Below are 20,894 nucleotides of genomic sequence, written 5' to 3'. Positions count from 1 at the left end.
CACGTGCCGGCACGGCGAGGGTGGGAGCAGCGGTCGCCGATGACGACTTTAGCAGACTGCGTGGGAGGAAGTCCGCGGGGGCTTCCCGTCGGCTCGGTGGCGGCCGTGGCGGCTAGTGGACGTGTCGACGAGTCAGGTGGTGATGGTCCTCCAGCCGGTCCGGCAGGCCCCTGGGTGGGTTTGTGAGGGTGGGTTCCGATGTCGAGGGGGGTAAGGGAGTGGGTTGCGGTGCGGTTGGTCCTCTCCTTCCCTTGCACCCTTTACTACTTTTACTCCTTCGCGCGCCCGTCGCCTTCGCACGACCTCTTTTCCCTCTCCGGGCTCCCGCTCCCGGCACGTGAACTTCACACGGATCACCCGACGAAGTGCGGGGGCGTTGGGAGACTTTTGAGTGAAGAGAGTTAAGAGAGGTTCGAAGACTCCTCCTGGTTCTCCCGAAGATGGTTGTATCCACACTTCTTGTCTCTCCGACAATACCACAACACTCCCCACCTCTCCTTACGTTACTCCGAACGAGGAGGTGATGCCAAAATAAGCTGAGAGCGGCGGCAGAGGTGTATTGCGTTGACGCGAGTACAGCGAGCAAGGGAGAGTGAGAGATATGTTTCTGACGTAATGACGACGGCGGCGATGAGGGTTTCCTTGAGAGTGCTTCCCTTTTTTCCCCCTCGCGCGGGACACAAGACGTACAGAGGGCGAGAGGAGACTCACAGTACAGAGAGAGAAAGAGATGAAGAAGAGAGGAGAACGAACGGAAGTGTAGGAAGAAGAGAACGGAGCCGAAGAGGCCACCCCAAAACTAACCTTCCGCCGCCCTCGACTCGGGACTGACTGACGACGAGAATGTCGAGCGAGAGGGAGGCCGGGAAGGCCGGTGGGAAAGGGGAGGCAGAGAGAGAGAGTGGGGGCGAGCATAGGACGGAAGGGGGGATAAAATGGGAGTGGAATAAGGCTGGAAGTTTGGGAGGGGTGGGAAGCGAGGGGGCTAGAGGGCCACAGCGGAAGGGGGGAGGAGTGAGAGAGGTGCGCCCGAGGAAGGGGAATATTGGAGAGGGGCGGACGGAGTCGGGACGCTAAAGGGGAAGAGAGACGATGAAAGGACGTAGAGAGAGAGAGAGAGGCGGAGGAAGATAGCGAGATCGCAGCGGAAATAGCCGAGAGCAGCCGAGGGGGCCCGAAGGGATCCGCGGGGCGCAGACGCGGAGGCCGCGGAAAGGGGAGGGAAAGGGCTGTTGCAAGGTGAGTGAGGAAGGAAGGCATGGGGGAATGGGCCGGGATGGGGGCGGGAGGAAAAGGTATTACAGGTAGGTTCTCTGAGGGGGAGGAGAAGGGTGGGGTGGGTTGGCGGGTGGGAGATCGGAGAAAGGGAAACGGGAGTGATAGAGGGAAATGGAGAGGAGAGTGTGGGGTAGCGGGCGGGAGAACTGGGATGGGGGTGCAGCAACTCGGGGTTATAAGGTAAGATGGAGGGGGGTGATGAGTAACTGTTAGCTGCTAGAATGGGAGGGGGTTGCTCCGTAGGTAACATTTTTTTTCTTCCCTGCCGCATGGGGAGGTTAGGGCGGGAGGAGGAGGCAGTAGGGGAGAGTGTACTCTTCGAGAGTGGGAGAGAAATATATAAAAAGCGAAAGAAATGGAAGTGCGGGAAGGGGTTGGAGAGGGTCAAGGGGTGGCGATGGGGCGGTGGAAGTGAGGGTGGACGAGCAGGGGTAACTGAAAGGAGTCGGCGGGTGACAAGAGGCGGCACGGGGTGGGAGGGGACTCTCGCAAATGGGTGCACACACGCGGCTGGGGGTCTTAGGAATGGGTGGCGCATAGGAGGTTAGGGGGGGGGTGGTAGGAGCGGTGCTGAGGTTGAAAAGAGGAGTAAGAATGGACTGGGGGTTGGGGCGAGGAGGCGGAGGATGGGAACCACCCAACACTGGACGTTCCGAAGGTGGAGGGAGATGGCATGATCAGCGGTACGCACTCATTCGTACAGTACCCAACAGGCTCGTCTAGCCAGTCGCTTGGGTACTTGAACGATGTTGGAGTGATGGACTCGGAGGGGCGTGGTTGACAATAAGGGGGTGGGGATGGGTGAGGGCAAGGGAGGGATGAATACCGTGAAGCAGGAAAAAATATATAATGGTTTATCGGAAACTTTTGCGCGCACAAATACAAATACCACGCGACGGCTTCAACTACCCCCGGGGTAAGATGGGAGGATTTTCCCAAGACAAGGACGACTGATTTGAAGGGAGCATATCTTCCACAGTACTTAACGGAAGCCGCCACTGAAATCAATTTCTACGTTCATCGATAAGTTTGAAAAAGATAGCGTCCAATTAAGAATTTTTTATCAGCTCAAGTTTGAGCACTGGTCGAAAAAAATTAAAAACGAATTAAGTGATTGAGTCGCTCTCCTCTACAGTGGAACCTTATTCTTTCCTCAAAGATAATTGCCTTTTTTCCTCTGCCGACAGCATAGAAGGAAGAGTTTGTTCCCTCTCCTTTAAGCGATGAAAGACGAAGCCTACCCTTCAGAAGTACCAGCTGCCGGCCCCAGATGATCTCTCACTAAACTAGGACTGAAGTTAAGGAAAACCGTAAGATTTGACGTGTTTGTGTACTTAAAAAAACCAATACGACTAAGAATTATCCACTTAAAAGTAAACAAGTTTAAATTACCTTTTAAAACTGGATTAAACTTTATCAGGATCACAGAAAAGCTTACTATGAAGCGGAACTGCGTAAAGAGTACGTTCCAGAGAGTGTAGAAGCACCATGCTCTCCCCCGACCCCAGTGGTCAAACACATTCGGAACCATTGTAGGGAGGCGAAAAGAGATCTTTGAAGCGAGCAGCAAGGTACCTATTTAAAGGAGTTTGCACTTTCATTAATCATATTTAAGGGTCTCTCGAAGAGGTGGGTGCTTTACTCCACTTCGGCTAGACTCCTTCAATACGCGTCGAACATCTTCCACAGAAAGATCAAATATCTGAATCGATCGAAAGAGAGAACTATGAAGACATTTCGTGAGACAATTGTTATGAGCGAACAGAAAGTTACATTATTATTGCAGGAAATCCAAAGCTGGAAGCCACCAGAAGTAGGAAGATAACATGCACTACATAAACTATTACATATACACTAATTATCTGAGCTTAACCCCCGCAACAACATAAGTACCTTATTGAAGTATGGAAGACCAAGAAAATTCGAGGGAATATGACCGCCGAACAGTCACGGATTTAAGGAATCTTTATCCTTACGCAGAGCAACAACAGGAGAAATAATTGAAAACAAATCTAAAAACCGTAAATCATTTTGCTTAAAGATAAAAATCATGGTTTTTTTTACAGTATTGGTTGGTGACATAACACTCCTGCTAAGAACTTCCTCTTGGAGGCCGGCAAGGTAATACGTAAACGTCAGTTCTGAGCAAAATTAAACGTCCACGCAATGCTAAGGACAAATGAAATTAGCAGAACACCCCGCAACATGATATCGTCGTTTAATCTAACAAAATGATACCCATGGAAGGAGACACTTCATGCAGGGAGATTAAAAACACGCGATTGACCTTAGCTGCCCGTTACCTCCCCTGATGACTAAGAAGGCGAGAAAACGACAACATATTTAACTCATTGCAGCACGAAATGGAGGGTTTACGTCTGGGTTTCAGTTGTTGAGAAACCTCGTTAATTAATCGTACGAAACCATAGAGAGAAGTATTCTTATTTTTCAGACTCCTGCCTCCAAAAAATTCCAGATAACCATGAGAGGAGCCTGGATCCCTCCAAGGAGATGTTTAGGGCGGCATTAGCCCTGACATTCACCTGATAAAACCCACATCACCTCAAATCCACAAACTTTGCCCGATTTCTACTTCGAGTCGGCGCTTCGTATAGGGACCGCACCCCGTATGGGTACACGGTAAAATAGAGGTGAGTATTCCATGCCGCACGGCCAACTCTCTTGCGGTGAAATTTCACGACTTGGTGTCGCACTTGGTACCGCATTCCCTCTCAATCGTTGACTTTGGCACCATGCACGCTCCGGGAGCTTCATGTGCTCAACAGGAACGAGTGCATCCGCCCTCGTCACCTGCTGCGAGGGCTATCCACGCTGCGAGCACGGCACTCCACGCACGACCACCACAACTGATGACGTGTGAAATAAGTTACTCGTTGAAATGCGGAAAGTTTAGCTCATTCAATGCTTATTCTTTCCATTCACCTACCGACGCAATCTTTTTAAGGAAAATGAAAATGCGTTTCGGATTTTATTCACGTTTTTAATCCTGTTTGAATAAAAAGTTACAAAAAAATAATAAGAGTGGGTTAAAAGATACTGTGCAACATTCAAATGAGTAATAAATGCCAGGCTATAAAATGTTGGCGATTTAAATAATCTGAGAAAATGGGACTGCCTTTGAACATTTATGGGAGATGGACGCGACGGGCTCCGTAAGGCGCCGCCCGGCCCCGATCGCACACCACCAATGACCATCTGCTATCAGTGTCGCGTGTCAGGGTTAAGATGACCTTTGTGTGCAGCAAATAAATTACGACCGAAAGCCACCGCACTTATCCCATTCCATTAACCTACGATATCCATAGACAGAAACCGGCGAATGATAAAACCAACGACCACAACTTATTAACATAGCAACACTTTTGGACACGAGCAGCAACAATCATAAGTATCGAACAAAAAACATCTAACGACCCACCATAGTGCCGCGCGAAATATTCAAACCGAAAGTGCACATCCGTTTACAGCACAATGAAGCCCTCGGCGAGGGGAAATACGCCGCCGAGTACTCCCTATTTCGACCTTTCGACCAGAGAGCACCTCGGCGCAATTATCGCACCGCTGGAGAAGAGAAGGGGGTCAGGAACGAAGTGCTATTAATAAATAAAAGGAAGAGGGTGTGGATGGGGACGGGGGAGGGGGTGAACTGGAGCAAAATGAATCGTCGCCATCATCACAATCGGGCCCGCGTTTCAGGCCGACTGGCTCCTGTCCGCCCGTCTCGGGCGGGTGACACCCAACGGGGGCGAAGTCGGCAGAGGAGGAGTGAGGGGGGGGGGGGGGAGAGAGGCACCTTCCGTGAACAAAAAGAGTCGGACGTGGATGAATAAATTGGGGAGAGGACGAGAAAAGCCCGCCAGTCTTCTCCTGAGGCCCTGGGATGGTAGGGATTTCCCACAATGATGACGGAGACTGCGGTCCGAAGTGGTTAATGCGAGCCCGGGAAAAACTCCTCACCGCAGATCCCTCCCCCCTACCGAAGATACCACCACAATTAACAGCACTCTGGAGAGGTACTGGGCTCGAACCCAGATCGATATGAGGGACGCCGGAGAGGGTGGGAGGGGGGTTTCGGGAGAGCGAACGAGAATGGATTCGATGCGGGGGGCCAGATTTAGCACACTCGAGAGTTAACTTACTGCAGCCATAAAGCCAACACCTCCCGTCCGCTTCGACGCGCACAGAATCATTTTTGTTTGCCCATCCGTAACGATATGGCTAAGCAATTGAAGAATGGGAAAGAGCTCATGCACGGCCAACGAAAATTTAAATAAATACTATAAATAGTAAGAAACTGAGTGAGCATTTCAAATCCGATTATTAGGGGTAAACCCAAGCAGAATATGCTCAAAATGAGCTGTACATATGTCCAACGCCTCGAATTACAAAAATTATAATACTTAATAGAAATATAATAATAACCATAGCAACATGATACTTTTATTATACTCCTGACATAGAACATCGTCAAAGATTATTTGTTTGGAATAAATCCGGTTCGAGTTGAACTAACGAAGCTGGCAATTTGGGGAGTACGCTAAAATATTAACTTCATTACTCATGATTTTGAAACGCTCAACAGATTTTTGCCCGCATGGAAACTTCGTTGGAAGGATTGTTCATGACGATTCCAACTTAAAACGCGGATAAACACACACACAATTGTAGATGAGCTTAACAGATCAACTACTTTCCCTACAGGATGTTACAAAATAAATCATTGAAGCTGAGAAAATTACTTAAAGATGAAACTAATAGATGACATAATATATAGAACCATAAACACAGTAATCAACCCGAAGGTCGGTTTGTTAGGTGGTGGTAGAGTTCACCCAGTACTAAGCCCAACGGCGTCGGAAATTCACGCATCAAGGTAGGGGGGCCAGTTCCTTTCCCTGCACCGGTTATGGTTTCCCAGGAAGATCTGGTACCCGAAAATTCACATAGCTTGGGTGGAGCTGCAGGCGCCCAGAGACTTGCCCGGGAATCAAACCCGGGACACTCCGGTCTGTAGTCCAACGCTCTATCCCCTGGAATACCGCGACCCGACATAATACATATTAAAGCCATTTTCACAATAGAAAAAATTAATGAGATCGCAATTCATAATTAAGCAACTAAGCAGATAATAGAGAAAGTGCAACAACCAAAAACGGTATTAAATATTTAATATTAATATAATGTTCAATTAATCAAAACTATCGAACGTTTTTTTTAGATTTGGTTCGAATTCAAACGCTCCATTATCACACGCTGTTCCAATAATTCGTTATTGTCTGCTATTTTAACTTAAATAATACTTTGACTAAATCCCCAATGCTTCACATATCTTTCCAAACAATTCTTAAATCAACTGGGAATCCAATATTAGCTATACTATATTCCAAAGGTTGGGTAAAGAAATGGGATCGCATGGAAAAGATTAATGGAAACCAACACGCTGCCTAGGAGAATCCCTTCATCGATTATAACCAATTTCAAGATCGAAAACACGAACGAAACATAGGAGAGGGACGTCGAAGGGGTGGCGGAGAGAGTGATCGCGGCGGGGGAGGAAGCACGAGGGGACGGCGATCCCGGAGCCACCGCGGCTGAATATGTGCGCGTAAATAAATGAAGGCGTCAAGTAAGGAAAGGAAGCGAATCACGCGCTACTTTGATATACTCACACACTGCTCGATAAGAAAACCTCCTATTCCCACTCCCCGCGGAGAATAGTGGGAGACTTCGAGGCAGATCTCGAAAGCTTTCTTGTGAGAGAAGCGGATCCCCATTGAATATTAATACCAATCAAAATTTCCTACCGTGCACTTTAGGGGCCAATTGAAAAAAAATCGCAAAACGAGGACGATTATTTTAAAAAGGTGCGCGATAATTAGACGGCCACGGAGGCGAGAAAATTAAAACGGCAATAGAATGAACCCTGCACGTACAGCTAAGGGAGTCGAGGGTAAATGAATCACGAGGGATGAAAACCTCGAAAACGACCAACAAGTAAGTCATAAGTGTATCGGGGTGCGCGCAGGCAAAAAAATTTTTTAAATCCTTCCATATTTTTCCCGGCTTGTTCGAATATTTGGGGAGGGAGGAACCGAGGGAGAAAAGAGATCGGGGGTTGAGAATGACGAGCGGGCGGGGAGGATCGAGCGGCCAGGGTGGGAAGCATAGGAGGAATAACGGGATGATGAATGACCCCCACGCGCATAAAACCCGCGAAATGACGGGAGCGATGTGCACTAAAATGTATTGCACGCGCACGTTCGGCTGCAGCGAATGCAGAGAGGAAAATAAAAGAAACTCGACGGAGCATCTCGTGGATGATGGCTTTTCGGGGGAGCGGAGAGGGGGCTTCAGAGGGAGGGAAAGGGGGTGGGGCGACGGCGGATCCGCGACTAATTAAGGATGACGGACATTTTGATGCGGGGCGAGAAGGGCGAAGCATCGGTGCACACGAGTGCGGCGGTGGTTACGGCGATGTAGAGAGGGGGTGGACAGAAGGCGGACCGCGGGAGCCGGGGCCGACCGGGGAAGGAATTCCGCGCCCGAGTAGCACGCACGGAACCCCGACAGTCCGCGGCCGCCGGCCACGGCCATTATTCAACCCGGAAGAGAGAGAGAGAGGGAGAGAGACGCCGCTCCTCTTCCTCGGGGTTAAAGAAAAACGGTGGGGCCCTACTGTACGGTACTCCCGTATGAACGAACGCTGCACTGTGTTTCGAGCCAGAAAGAGAGAGATAGGAAGGCTGCGGGAGGGAGCGGGGAGTGTGGACCAGCGGAGCAATTTTAGTCGCATTCATGCGCTCCTTCATAAAAAAAGAAAAAGCGTTTAATCAGTGCACGGGTGGGTGGGGTACAACAAGGACGGCGACCTCCTACCCGCCGGGTGCATTCGCACAGCGCGCCGCAATTAGCACGTCTTTTGGGCGGCTGGTGAAGCGTCCCCTCCGCCCACTACCCCGGAAGCCGTGAGCCATGACACACTCGAGCTAGTTGGAATATTTCATTGAGTTCACTTGCGGAGTAATAAACGTATATGAGAGCCTTCGCAGAATTCCTGGAGCGCTTACTCGAAAGAGGAATGAATGGAGCGGCAGTCCTAATTTAATGCAACGAAGGCGTTAACTCCACTTGAGGGACGCCGTTAGAAATATTAGTCAGTTACACTGATTGTCCTGAACCCCGTCAAAGACAATAACTAAAGGCTCGAGCACCAAAACTTACATCCTCATTTTATGGCTACAAACAAACGAGCCTTCTTCACCCGGAATATAATGGGCCGTACAAATCCAAGTCGGTAAGGCCTCCAACGGTGAAGTATAAAATACAGATATAGCAGCTGGAATTGGGAATGGCTATGAAAGCAATGAATAACTTAGATAAGCTGGCAGACTTTTAACATTCATTATCCGAACACTTTCAGGTTTTTTTTTCATATCCAGAAATCCATCGCTTCTCTCGATCCCGTTGTTAAATATTACCTCAAAACAGAGTATAACTAAGACTACACGGTATTAATCAGGGGAAACATGGCTTAAAACTACTGAAGGACTTCCAGGAAATAATTTAATGCATGCCGCACCCGTTCGAGCATTCTCAGAGCCAACGCGATGAAATCCAGCAAGATACTTGAAATACCAGCCAGAAACACCTGCGAAGCCACATTGCAATCACGCTGTTTCGTGAATTAATAGCGGAGAGTATTCGAATAAGAGAATAATAGGGTAGGTTAATCCACGTCAATTAAGACTCAACACGAATACGCGACGTGTATTTTGGACCCACCGTAGAAGATCCTAATTGCCGAATTTCACAGAATAGAGAATAAAGTTGTTCGGCTCATGAAATATCACAACTAACGACCGGAAAGACTCGAACATATAGCAGGTGCCTAGAGCCACTGGAAGAACTAAGATTACATGCACGACTCACAAGCTATTATATAAGAATACATATTATTCAGGTTTAACGCCAAGAGTAACCGAGTCACGTGTCCTATCTGAATCCCGACTTCTATAACTGAGCCCTGTAATCGACAGGCAACACCACAATGAAGGGGAAACGACTGCAGGACAAACGGGTACACGCAATCTTAATCCTTCTCCCAGATCTGCCATAACAGCAGTGGAAAGTAAACAATTAAAACTTCGCAAAAATAATACCCATTTTTTAAAATCACCAATTACTCTAATGGTTGGTTCCCCAACAACACGCGCTCCTAGCGTCCTTTGCAATGCAATGCAATGCAAGGCAGAACAAAAATGAAGGCTCCCCACATACTCGCACGCTGTCGAGGCGCATTTCAATAAAGCACCGCTGGCATGAAAGCATTCTTAAAGAATCTTGGAATCCTAATCGGGAGACTGCTCATTGATCGATCGGCATTCATCAATTAGGTCGGAGTGGGCCAAGTAAACGTCCTATTTAGGCGCGCAAGGAGGACGAGGGGAAGGGACGCGCAAACGGCGGCCCGCCACACCGCTGCACGCCCCGACACTTTTCGAAACTCTTGAGCCTTCGAGTTCTCCCAACAGCCCGTGCGACCTCAAATCCTGGCATGCATTTCACCCTGCTTCGTCCCTCCCAACCCCAATCCCCACCTTCTTCCACCCCCCCCCCCACCCTCTCGTCTCTCTCCCTCTATCTGGAACGAGCACTTCTTGCAAATCGGGGAATAAAAACGGGAGACCGGCAACTCCCAGGAGAGCCGTATTGAAGGGAAATGGGGATCGCTAACCTAGGCTGACTCACACCGGAGGAGTAGCATACCCAGGCATGTTGGGAGCACTGGGTAGACGTTAGGGGTGCTTGAGGAGGCAACTCACAACTAGGCCAGATTAGGGCCCCTTAAGGAAATGGACGAAATTGTAGTCGTATACGTACTATTCATGGAACTGATGCCAACCACTCATCGTATTCCACAACTAGAAAATCAAGAAAAGCATAAGGGCAATTGCTCGTGTGATTCCATTTTTATACGTAATCAAAGATTACTTTTCTATGCAAGAGCAAAAATAATTGACATCATGCAAACATTTTAGTTTAAAGCTCCTCGGCAAATTACTAATGCAGCACGTGAAGCAGCTCAAAACTGCCGATGGAAATGACTGGGAGATAAAATTAAAACGTTAAGGATGATACCTACTCATAAATATACAGCATCATCCAACAGCATTTTGTGTGTGGGTAAAAAAAACCTATGGCCAGTATTTTATGTAGAAACGGTAGAGCAGTTACATAAAAAAGCGAATCATAGCGCCAGATCGTGAATACAATTGCTAGCCGGCCGGTGGATATCCTGGCGTCATATACTTTATTCAAATATAGAAAGAAGTATACAAATATGCCACTATCAAATAATTCACTTCAAATAACCACAATTTGAAAAGTCAAACAACTGCGCGATATGTTTCTTTTGAGCTGCATTAAAAGAATAATGCTTATGAATCGTTTGTTAGATTTCCTGATCGTCCTCAGAGTTACAAGAGATATTTTATCCGATTAAACAACAGATTCTGCTGTAAGTATTGTCGTGATAAAAATTACAAGTATTCACTCTATGCTCTTGATAATGCTAGGGAAAACACATTAGTGTCACGAGAATAATATATCGATGAGCGACACACAGAGAATGAAAAATAAGCAAACATCATCATTTAGAACTCTTATAATCAACACGAATCCACGGGAGATTAGCCAATTCATCCTACTTCCAGATAATTTTCAAGGGTAAAAGATAGCCTTGAAGTGAATGAGGCATGGATGTGCATAGGGGTGAAATTCAACGTGAGCAAACCACTCCATTTATAAAATAAGGTGCGATTGATTCCAATAACTGGCATATTTTGCCCATTTAATCCCTCATTTGAGCGGCGTAAACAACGATTCGAGTGAGCCTCGTGAAACGTGTCAAAGCGCGAGGTCTTTCAAATGCAATAACCCGGAATCCTATCAATAATGTATGTGCACTAAAATTGAACACTAGCTACGTCATTCTCAGTTTAGTACCTCAAGAAGAGGGAGCCAGAGAGACCCGTCAAGAAAAGAATTCTGAGTAGTAGGGTTTCATTGACGAATAACCTTTATTTAAATCCCTGAAAGGCATACATTTACACAAGCCTGGTATGGCCTTGTTTAATATTGAAACAGAAATCGAGGTACTTTCCTCCGATTCCTTGATATTACTTAATACTTCTCTGCGAATCTTAGTTTTGACAGGAATATCGTTTAATTGAGAGTGCGGTCACACGCGTCGGTGTCAAATTAAAGAATGTTCTTCCGCCCAGCGTTTATTACAAAATTAATAGTTCCTCCATCTAATACACTATTACGCCAGCTTGGTGGGAGAAACGATTCGTTTAATTAGATAGTGTTATGCCGCTCTTCCTTAGGTTATGGCAGGGTCCATCAGGGACCGTCTGGGTTCCTTCTTAACACCCAGATGATACGGAAAACTCGCTCATGCCGAAAACATCATGAGGGGCATCTAGACGACGCCTTCGACTGTGACGGGCTTTACTGTGACACTCCTTACTGATATGTCTCTTCATATCTAAATTGGAAAGAAAAGTGTCCGGAAAAGAACTCGGGGAAGGATCAGTCACCGTGAATTCACGAAGCCCTCCTCAACCAAGCACACTGTAATAACAGAAAAAAAGTCGTCGATCAGGCGTCCACCCCGAAATCAGGTGAGGGCCGCTGATGAAGAACGAACTTTGAATTCGAAAAAGAATTCATTTCGCACAATTTCCGCTTCCGCAATCTGAAGATTACTCTCGCTATTTATGTTTTCGAACCCAGCAATGAAATAGAAAGAAATCGAATTCAGGCGTTTCAATTATACTTCCGAAAAAAACTTGCGCACGGCTGAGAGCGTTGTGGAAAAAAATGGCTGCGGAGTTCAGCAGAATGGTATAATCATGTCCAGGCTCGTAAGTTTACTCTTAGATAAATTACGAATGCAAAGCAAATGTACTGCAACGTATCCGTTTATTCGAGTATGATACTGAAGTTTAATCGAAACACGAGCAAACGTTAAGTATATTTCCTCGGATCAGAGAAGTCAATTCACCCCGTAATGCATTGCTTCAATACAGAATGAAGATGAAGGGAAGAAACCAGCTCGAATTATGGGAACTTTATTGTGATTATGAGTAAACATACGTAAAACTTTCAATTCTGGAACTTCATCAATTACCATTTCTCGTTCATAATTCATCGGAGCGTTCTAACAGAATTAAGGAGCCAGGAATACATCAGACTAAAGGTAGCTTTGTGGAAAGATTTATAAAATCGAAGGCATAGAAACACACGGGAATTACCACGAGCTACACATGAATGAATTCCCAGGGTTCTTATATAATATCAAGGGAAAACGGCGACAAAAGAAAATATTCAGCAAAAAATACTGCATAACATGGAAAGGAAAATTCTAAGCCTACAAATGGTCGTCCGAGTAGCTGGGATTTCTGACATGATCTTCCAGTTTCTAGACTCGATATGCTAACATTGACGGGGATAAAATGCTTAGTATCAGTCTATTGAAAAACAAGAGTTAACCGGCGGTTGAAATTTTCTTAACGAACACTACATCCGGCCAAGCTCACATAAGTGGGATGGTAAGGACTCCAGAAGAACCCTGAGCATTCTCACCTTCTCGGAATCCAATCCCCTACCCCGTGAATAATTCTTTTTCAACCCCTCGGCCGCGAACCAATGGACTCAATTCTGCCGTCGCCCACCGCAACCACCCCTCGCCCGGGACTCGACGCATCCCTTCCCCTCAGCCCGGTGCATTGGCACCCCTCTCGACCCCCCCTTCCCCAATGGGGTCGCGAGGGAGCACCCGCGAAGAAGGGGGGACGGGCACCGCCGGATCGCTGAGCGCACCTGTCGACGCGATGGGGGAAGGGGGCTCTTCCGCGAGGGGTGGGGGCACCCAGCGCTGCGGCGCAGATGTAAACCTCGGAGATCGAAGAGGAGTAAGTAATTACGGGGCTGGGAGATCCGACACGCCCCCAATAATCGACCTGGACCGCCAGTAAAGGTCGGGGGGCCTGAGTCCCACGCCGGGCGAGGGATCTTCGAGACGGGTTAATAAGAGAAACGGAAATTCAGGGTATGGTCACCATTTTTTCAGCATTCGCCACACCCTTTTTGGACAAAAGGGAAGTCGCATCACCACCCACGAACTAACCGGGAAAGAGTTCACATCCCTACTGTTGCATAGGGTGCAAATGGGTCACGTCCGAATCCAACGAGCGAGTTGACTAACGACGGAGTACATTAGTGTCCCAGCACAGTCCCCTAGTTATAATAAAAACATATCAGAACTTAGTACAAGATGGTATAACGATAGGTCTGGTGACGGCGAAGTAACGTCTTTGCCTGTTAACCAGCGGTCGCGGCTTTAATTCGAGCCTGGCTGGGCTTTCCTACAGCTACGATTGGTCGTTTGTGATTGTCCTTGTTGGTATAGTACAATTCCATGTGAAAGACCAAAACTTTGGTTGTTTTCGAATTTGTGCCAAAAGTATATGAGAATGGCTATCCGTAGTTGACCTTCAATCAACAACCAGTAATCAACTTCAATCGTGGTCAAGAAATTCTGGATGAACTAAGCCACACTAACGCACATGAATTCGAATATAAAATGCATCCAGTACGTATTTTCCGAGACGACTACATTAGTATTTTTGAATGAATTCCGATCCCGAGTACTAGTCTCGAGAATGTTTTCAGAGGATGACTCAATAGACAGACTGAAAGGAAGTGCTCCTTCTGCAGACGTTAGGCATATTAAGTTTAAGTACAACAAAGCTTGTTCATGTAAACTGCCAGTTGTTTATCATTTCCCTTCAATACACTTATTGATCATACGCGCACGGCCATTCCATGAAAAAAATGTTCAAAAACACGATTCCTACGAAAATTCTGAATTAAACTTGGTGTTGGCAACATATTACCGAATGGGACGCCCGAAATACACTACTTTACGCCTTGCCACAGTACAATCAAATTTGCACTACGCGGGAGGAGAGACCAACGGCGTTTCCTATTCGCGCAGAATTTGGCTATAATTAGCTTTGGGGAATAGCTGATTATCCCACGATTCTCCCGTCATGGAGTACTCAAGTTAAGACCCTTGAATCGGCACTATCCATTTAATCCCGCTGTTTTCCAAGGTCATACAGGATTAGTTTCCGGTGACCTCTCGCTCCACTTTGTTACTTCAGTGATTGCTTTGGAGCATTCTCTGCAGCCCGTCAAGTCTGATGCTTTTGAAGGAGAGGTGTAGGAAGCCAGAGCAATTTTAACTGGCAAGATAGGGGAGGAAGAAGGGTTTGGGCCATGACAGTTGATGAGAATGTACGTAGGTCGTGAGATTAAGAACTTATCCCGATGTACGCCCATATGGTGCACGACAGCTGCTTCGGGGAGGGATGAAGGCATCATCCATCCACACGTGAAGAATCAAAGAACTGGGCCCCGGACATTACAAATCTAGTACACCCGAATCCTGCTCAGCAAGCCGTCAGCAAATGTTGCGGCAAGTTGGTTTTACGGTAACTGGCGATTGTATTTCCCACCCGTTCGGTTGCATTATTGTTATCACATAGGGCAAGTAAGAGAAGAGTTGAGACGAATGAATGGAAGGAAAAATGTGAGAAGATTCGGAGAGGTGAAAAGCGGAGAAATGGAGAGAAGAGGAAACACCCGCGGCACAAACAGCATCCAAGGGATGGGTGAGGGTTCGGAGGGAAGGAAGGAAGGGGGGGGAGACGGAATGCATTAGAGTGCATCATCACTTCAAAGGACTCCGGTGTGGCGAAATGAAGGAGATGGGAGCCGAGTGGGTGGAGACTGGGCGACTGAATGCTACGCGCGAGGGCGGGAGAAGCGAAAGGCATCGAGGGCATGTCGCGTATGATGAATTTGACTGAAAAAAAGGGATTCTTCAATCTATTGACCGGAGACGAAATACGACCAGGTTGGAGCGCAGTGAATATGTAAAATACTGTTACCCAGGAAAGAAGTGACTCACATTCAACACAAATATAACAGCTGCTGAATCGGAGACCGTTCACGATGTAAGGAACCCAACTAAACGCTCACTGCCAACCCACTTCACAGCAAAATCTACGCGAGTTACCCATGTTGGCAAAAAAAACGAGGAAATAAAGCCACTTAAAGATACCAACAACCGGGAAGCGAGTGAACTGTGGCAGCTCAGCTCTTAATTCCCTTCAACAAAAACAATGGCATCAATGCTCGAGTAAAAACGAAAGAGAACGAAAAAAAGGTATGAAAGAGATTTCAAAGGGTTTCGTTTAAAAGGATTTCCAAGGATTGGAAGGATTTCAAAGGATCTGCTTGAAAGCCGGAAGAATCGTGTTCAACTTGGCAGCTTGAGAGAACGCATGAATATTTCCAAAGAACATGGTATTCAGCATGGATATAGTTGGCATTATTTCATTTCCGTCTCTTCTTTTTGAAATACAGATACCTATTCAATGCTTAGGTGTCGAATTAATAATGAATACCACGTGGAGCCAAAACTTTGGGAAAATACTGCACGAGGTGGAAAGAAACGCCATTGGCGATTTCATGAGAAGGGTTGGGTGGAAAAAGGTAAAAACAGAATTTGGAGGGGGAAATCGTGCCAAACATAACACAATGCCCATCATTACGATGAATAATTCAAATGCTAAGGACAACGGGAGCATCAATTGGGGAAAAATCGTGAAGAGGGGGCGAATAAAAATATTTCCATCTGATGCTGAAGATGCTGAGAAGTTAAATTATCAAGTTCACCACGTAAATCACGTGATCTCAGCGCGTAAATCAGAAGCTATCACAATGATCAGGTCAAGGTCCAGATTTTACTTCCCTGGAGATAACTACCAACCCCAACCCGCCTAATCTACTCCAGCTGATCGGATTAGTAAAACGATTTAAATATTTGCATCCTAAAATCTCAAAGACATATTTATCAACTCCAACCGAGAGCGGACCGGGGACCACTCGTTTAGCTTGCTGTGAACAAGAGATGTTCCCACGGAATAGAGAGAATCTTAAAAGCTCAAGTGACATCGATACCGCGATATCAAAAGCACTCAAATAAACCCCGACTCTGACGGATAATAGGTATTTACACATTGGGAAAATAATACAATGACTAATTCATACATTTTTCTTGAGCCTAAAACACAATTTGCGACCCGGGACTTTTAAACGAGCGCGCATTCAACGCATCAGCTGCCAACTTGTAATAGAGAACTATAAATGAAAAAAAAATCTCGCCTTCTATTTCCATGTGCGTCCTGAAGCGCCGGAATGTTCCATCCAAGGAATACGAAATCGGCGGCCAGGTAATTTCACCTGGAAACCTAGGAGCGGTAGGAGGCGATAATCGAAAGAAGGTGTTGAGGGAGGAGGAACGCATATTTCCGCCACTTCCCCGGCACGGCCGCCCCTCCGACAACCCCTCGACTCCCGTCCGTCCTTATGCGAGCCATTCCCACCGGCCTGCGAAAGGGGCAATGACACAATTGCTCATTCTCCACCAGCGGAGCACGTCAATGGGACACCGCTTCCGCGAGTCGAGGGAAGAGGAAAGGCCTCTCCTTCCACTACCATCATCATCCTCCTACCCCCCCTTCCCTCCAGCCCACACACACACGTACAAACGCCGGCCGGCTGAAAGCCCGGTCAAGGGGAAGGACGGGGCTATGGAATGAAGGGAAGGGTAGGGGGGAGAAACGACGGTGGAGAGAGCGGGAGATCCATGAGGGGGATAGGCGGAGAAGGAAAACATATAGACAGTGGTGAAACTAGGGGGCGCAGGAATTGTATGAAGATGGATGGGGGCGATGCAGAGGGCACCCTTATTGTTCACATATTTAGTATGCGTAAGTGGTTTGAGGAATAGCTTTTTTATGGCGAAGGAGAAATACTTAGCCGACGAGAGTTTTCAGAGAAAACCTTCGCAAAAAAATCCCAACTTACTAAAATTTGCAACACAAATTTTGTTTGAAATGGTCCCTGAACCATTTTCCAGGGTTTCCAGTAGAATATCTCAAAGAAGAAATTTTACTCTTTAATGCGCTAATATCTTTAATTACAGTTTTTACCTCTATACTGTCATATGTGTAGCGCTGTAATTCAACTTACACACTTATCAACAATATTCTGACTATTTAAACATGTTAAAAAAAACAATATCATACTATTAACCGTAGTGCAGGGACCAATTATTATTATCGTGGGTCAACGACAACTTACACGCTGATAAAGGGGGAAGGCTTAAGTAGTGTGTGGGGAGGAAGGGAGAGGGGCAGAGTGTGAGGGGATGGAGAGGATGGAAGAAACGGTGGGAAGGGCGAGGGCAGGGAACCGAGTAGGCTGGCGCGGTCACGTGACTCATTCGAATGTGTGCGTCTGCATGTGATCGAGTGTGGTCATCGCTTCTCCTGTTTCCCTTCCCCCCAGACGGTGGAGGAAGAAAAAAATCAGCCACCGAAGAGGACGAGTCGGCGGCAAGCCACCGATTCGCCTGGATCCGGCCACTACCGAATCGGACCCTCTATTTTTAAGTGGTCCCCGTAATTGGCTGCTTAATTGCCCGGCCGAGACGCAGGAATCACGCCGCGAGAGCATTACACCTAAGGGGCTTCCAATCTCTCTCCACCCCCACCGCTAGTCACTACCTTGGAGCTCGGGGAGAAGCGAGAATGAGAGCGGTCCGAGTGAGAGAGCCACTCTGAAATCGCAACCTATCATGGCGAAAGCCCGGCAGGAACATCTGAGAGGCAACATTAAAGGGACTCGGGTTGAACAAAACGAATCGGGAGAATTATCCAAATGAAGGAGAAGAGATGGCATCTCGCGCTCGCTGATCATTTTGAACGGGTTTCTATCAATTGAGACCCTGTGGAAAGGACCAAGTTAGGGAATTAAAATTTGATAAAAGGAAAAGCTTTCATTTTCATGTAAAACGGCGGCGAACGAAGACATTTGAGTCTCATTATTGTTGCATGGTATTGGTTGGGAGCCTCAGAGAACCAGGAGAAAACACGATGGATAAAACTTTACGGAGAAATCTTGCAAAGATCACATCACACATCAGTAGGTACCCCGTCCTAATAATCACCAACTACTCAATGGCCGGCGAAATAGCACACACTTTCATAAACATACGCTCGGCGGATTTTAGAGTAAGATGTATATAGGGATCGCCAGATTGGCCATCGAATTAGACGTTCCCCAAAGAAGGAAGAGACGTTTTTCCTAGGCTCAATGGACCACATGGAATATATGTACATTTCCTTTCTATTAAACATTCCCTGAGGCAGAACTATTTAATGACCTGACGCACAAGATCTTCCTTTTTTAGTTCCCTTAGACGCAAATGACCTTAGTTTTTGCGTTCAGTTTCGGATTGATTTAAGGCAGTTGATCTAAGAACGATATTCAGGAGAAGTGGAACCTGGGAATTGGAAATGGGAAGCTAAATGAAAAAAGGAACATGCCTTAAGAGCGCTCTAAAATAATAACCCTGACGCCAACCATATAAGCACGGCGAGGCCCGCATACCACGCCCCTAGTTTCACTTTTCTGCAATTAAGCAGTAAACATTTATCCTACCCATCCACGCTTTCATGTCTGCGACAGAACTACGAAAATATCATGGATAAAGACGTTCAATGGAATCAGAACGAAGAAATGAAGCTCGAGAAACGCAGCATTGCAGTCACGAAATACGCACGCACCAAGTTGGATTACTTGCACTGTTCAAAATACAACGGATTGAATAGTTGAGAGTAAAAAAGTGTCTGGCATATACATGTACATAATAAAATAACATAGCCCTATATTCAAGTACCATGTCGAATTGGACGTGAGATTCAAATCGGATGTCAAAACGAGATGGAAAAGAAGACTAGAAAAGCTTACTTAGCAATCGGGAACTTGGGTTACCGAGAAATCGAAGGTTATGAGATATTTTCATCGTTCTCGGCTGACCTGATAATGAACAATACAATTACTATGAAGCTCCGCAAGTAAGAAAAATGAGTACGGCTATTTTCCATGACATCGGCCTGGAATATGAGAAACGCTAAACATGGACGAGAACACGAATTCTTTACCAAATCCTGAAACAACAATTCAAGCAGCCCTTCCGGCTGACGAGGAAATGAACTATAACCGTACGAACAACTCCTGGAAAACGTGGGAATTGTGAGACTTTGAGAGACGAGGTCTTACCTTGAGGCCTGCAGGAGATGACAATGGGTCAGACAGCTGTAGCGGTCGACCGGCAGACGCAGATCTCAACATCATTTGGGACGCTTTAGGGCCACTCACCTGTAGAAGGATTAAAAAAAAATACATTTAAACATTTATTTACATCATCCATGGAACAAACAACTTTCATTACATGCTCCAAATACTTCACTCGTAATTAAACAACTGACATTTACGTCATACATTTGGGGTTGTCATTAGATTGGCCACACACACATACCGCGAATCAAATCTCGGTTAATGGACCCCGCTGAACAGAATGGTAATCTTTGGGTAGGCTGCAAATACCGCAGGTACGCAGGAAAAAATAATACCCACGAACTGGTCGAGGAACGGTTTTAGAAAACGAGGCCAAGATGCCATTCCGTGCTATTTGAAAGACTGTTGGAATAAAATTTTTTAACAAAAAATATTTTTCGCTTCTCATAGTTCTCCGCGTCTACAGTTCACAGTAAAAACTACACGTAAAAAGGTACTAGCCTAGATGAGGCTTATATTCCGTCCTAGGAATGTCGTATTAAATGCATTCCAGTGTGCCTGGCTTAGGATAATTAGGATCTTCCAAAGAGCGTGGTCGTTTGCCCTCGGCGCCCTTAAATGTCTGTTGGCCACACAGCGATGACGATAGACAAAGGCACCCGAGCCTCGTTCGTAGCCAGGGACCGGACGCGAGCAAACAATAAAGAAAATTAACAGACGAGAGCGATGGGAGGGCAAGGAATACAAATCGAGAAGGGACGCAACCAAATAGGGAATACCAATCCGGCCGGGGCGGTAAGGAAATGACACCGGATGAGGCATCAGGTAAACGCATCACGATCCCCGATTGTTTGCGCCTGATTTCACCGCCAGCCCCAGACGGTATGAAGTCTAAGGTGGAATGAACTCTCAAACACACAAAAAAGATGTATCTCGACTTCACCATTGCTGTCAAAATTACAGGCGTATTTCCGGGATAAAAGAAAAAGATCTAAGGCTAGAAACGAATTCCCAAAACTAAGACTACGGCGATCGCTTATAATTACTAATAAAATGTTTGAAAACACATGCAGAAAACACACACGATTATCCCACATGTGCAGTCTACATAGACCATACTTGGACATCAGTTGATCTTATAAATATTCAATATTCACATATTTAAAGTCGTTCACATTACACTAGTACGCGCAAATGGATGTAAAGAGCCATTACCTATCCCACATTTTTAAGATGACCACCTTATATTGCGAAAAAGAAGAACAAATTACAACCTTCTAGGACACAAAAAAATACAGGGGTCTCAGGATGCA

At 46.4% G+C, this 20,894-nt stretch overlaps 1 protein-coding gene across 3 annotated transcripts in view; it reads right to left on the bottom strand.

Moving 5' to 3' along the window:
- The window catches only part of heph (polypyrimidine tract-binding protein 1 heph), a 627,135-nt gene extending 607,478 nt beyond the window's left edge, over positions 1 to 19,657 (bottom strand). For all 3 annotated transcript variants that reach the window (XM_071586665.1, XM_071586669.1, XM_071586666.1), the window contains exon 1: positions 19,564 to 19,657. In XM_071586665.1, the coding sequence (XP_071442766.1) occupies positions 19,564 to 19,638 (75 nt within the window). In that variant the 5' untranslated portion in view covers positions 19,639 to 19,657. The remainder of the gene's footprint in view (positions 1 to 19,563) is intronic.
- Positions 19,658 to 20,894: the final 1,237 nt, after the last annotated feature.

The sequence above is a fragment of the Hetaerina americana genome, unplaced genomic scaffold (assembly GCF_022747635.1).
Source record: "Hetaerina americana unplaced genomic scaffold, ioHetAmer1.1.p SCAF_24, whole genome shotgun sequence".
In the NCBI taxonomy this organism is placed as follows: domain Eukaryota; kingdom Metazoa; phylum Arthropoda; class Insecta; order Odonata; family Calopterygidae; genus Hetaerina; species Hetaerina americana.
Note: the sequence above shows the minus strand (reverse complement) of the source record. Positions and strands in the feature narration are given on the sequence as shown.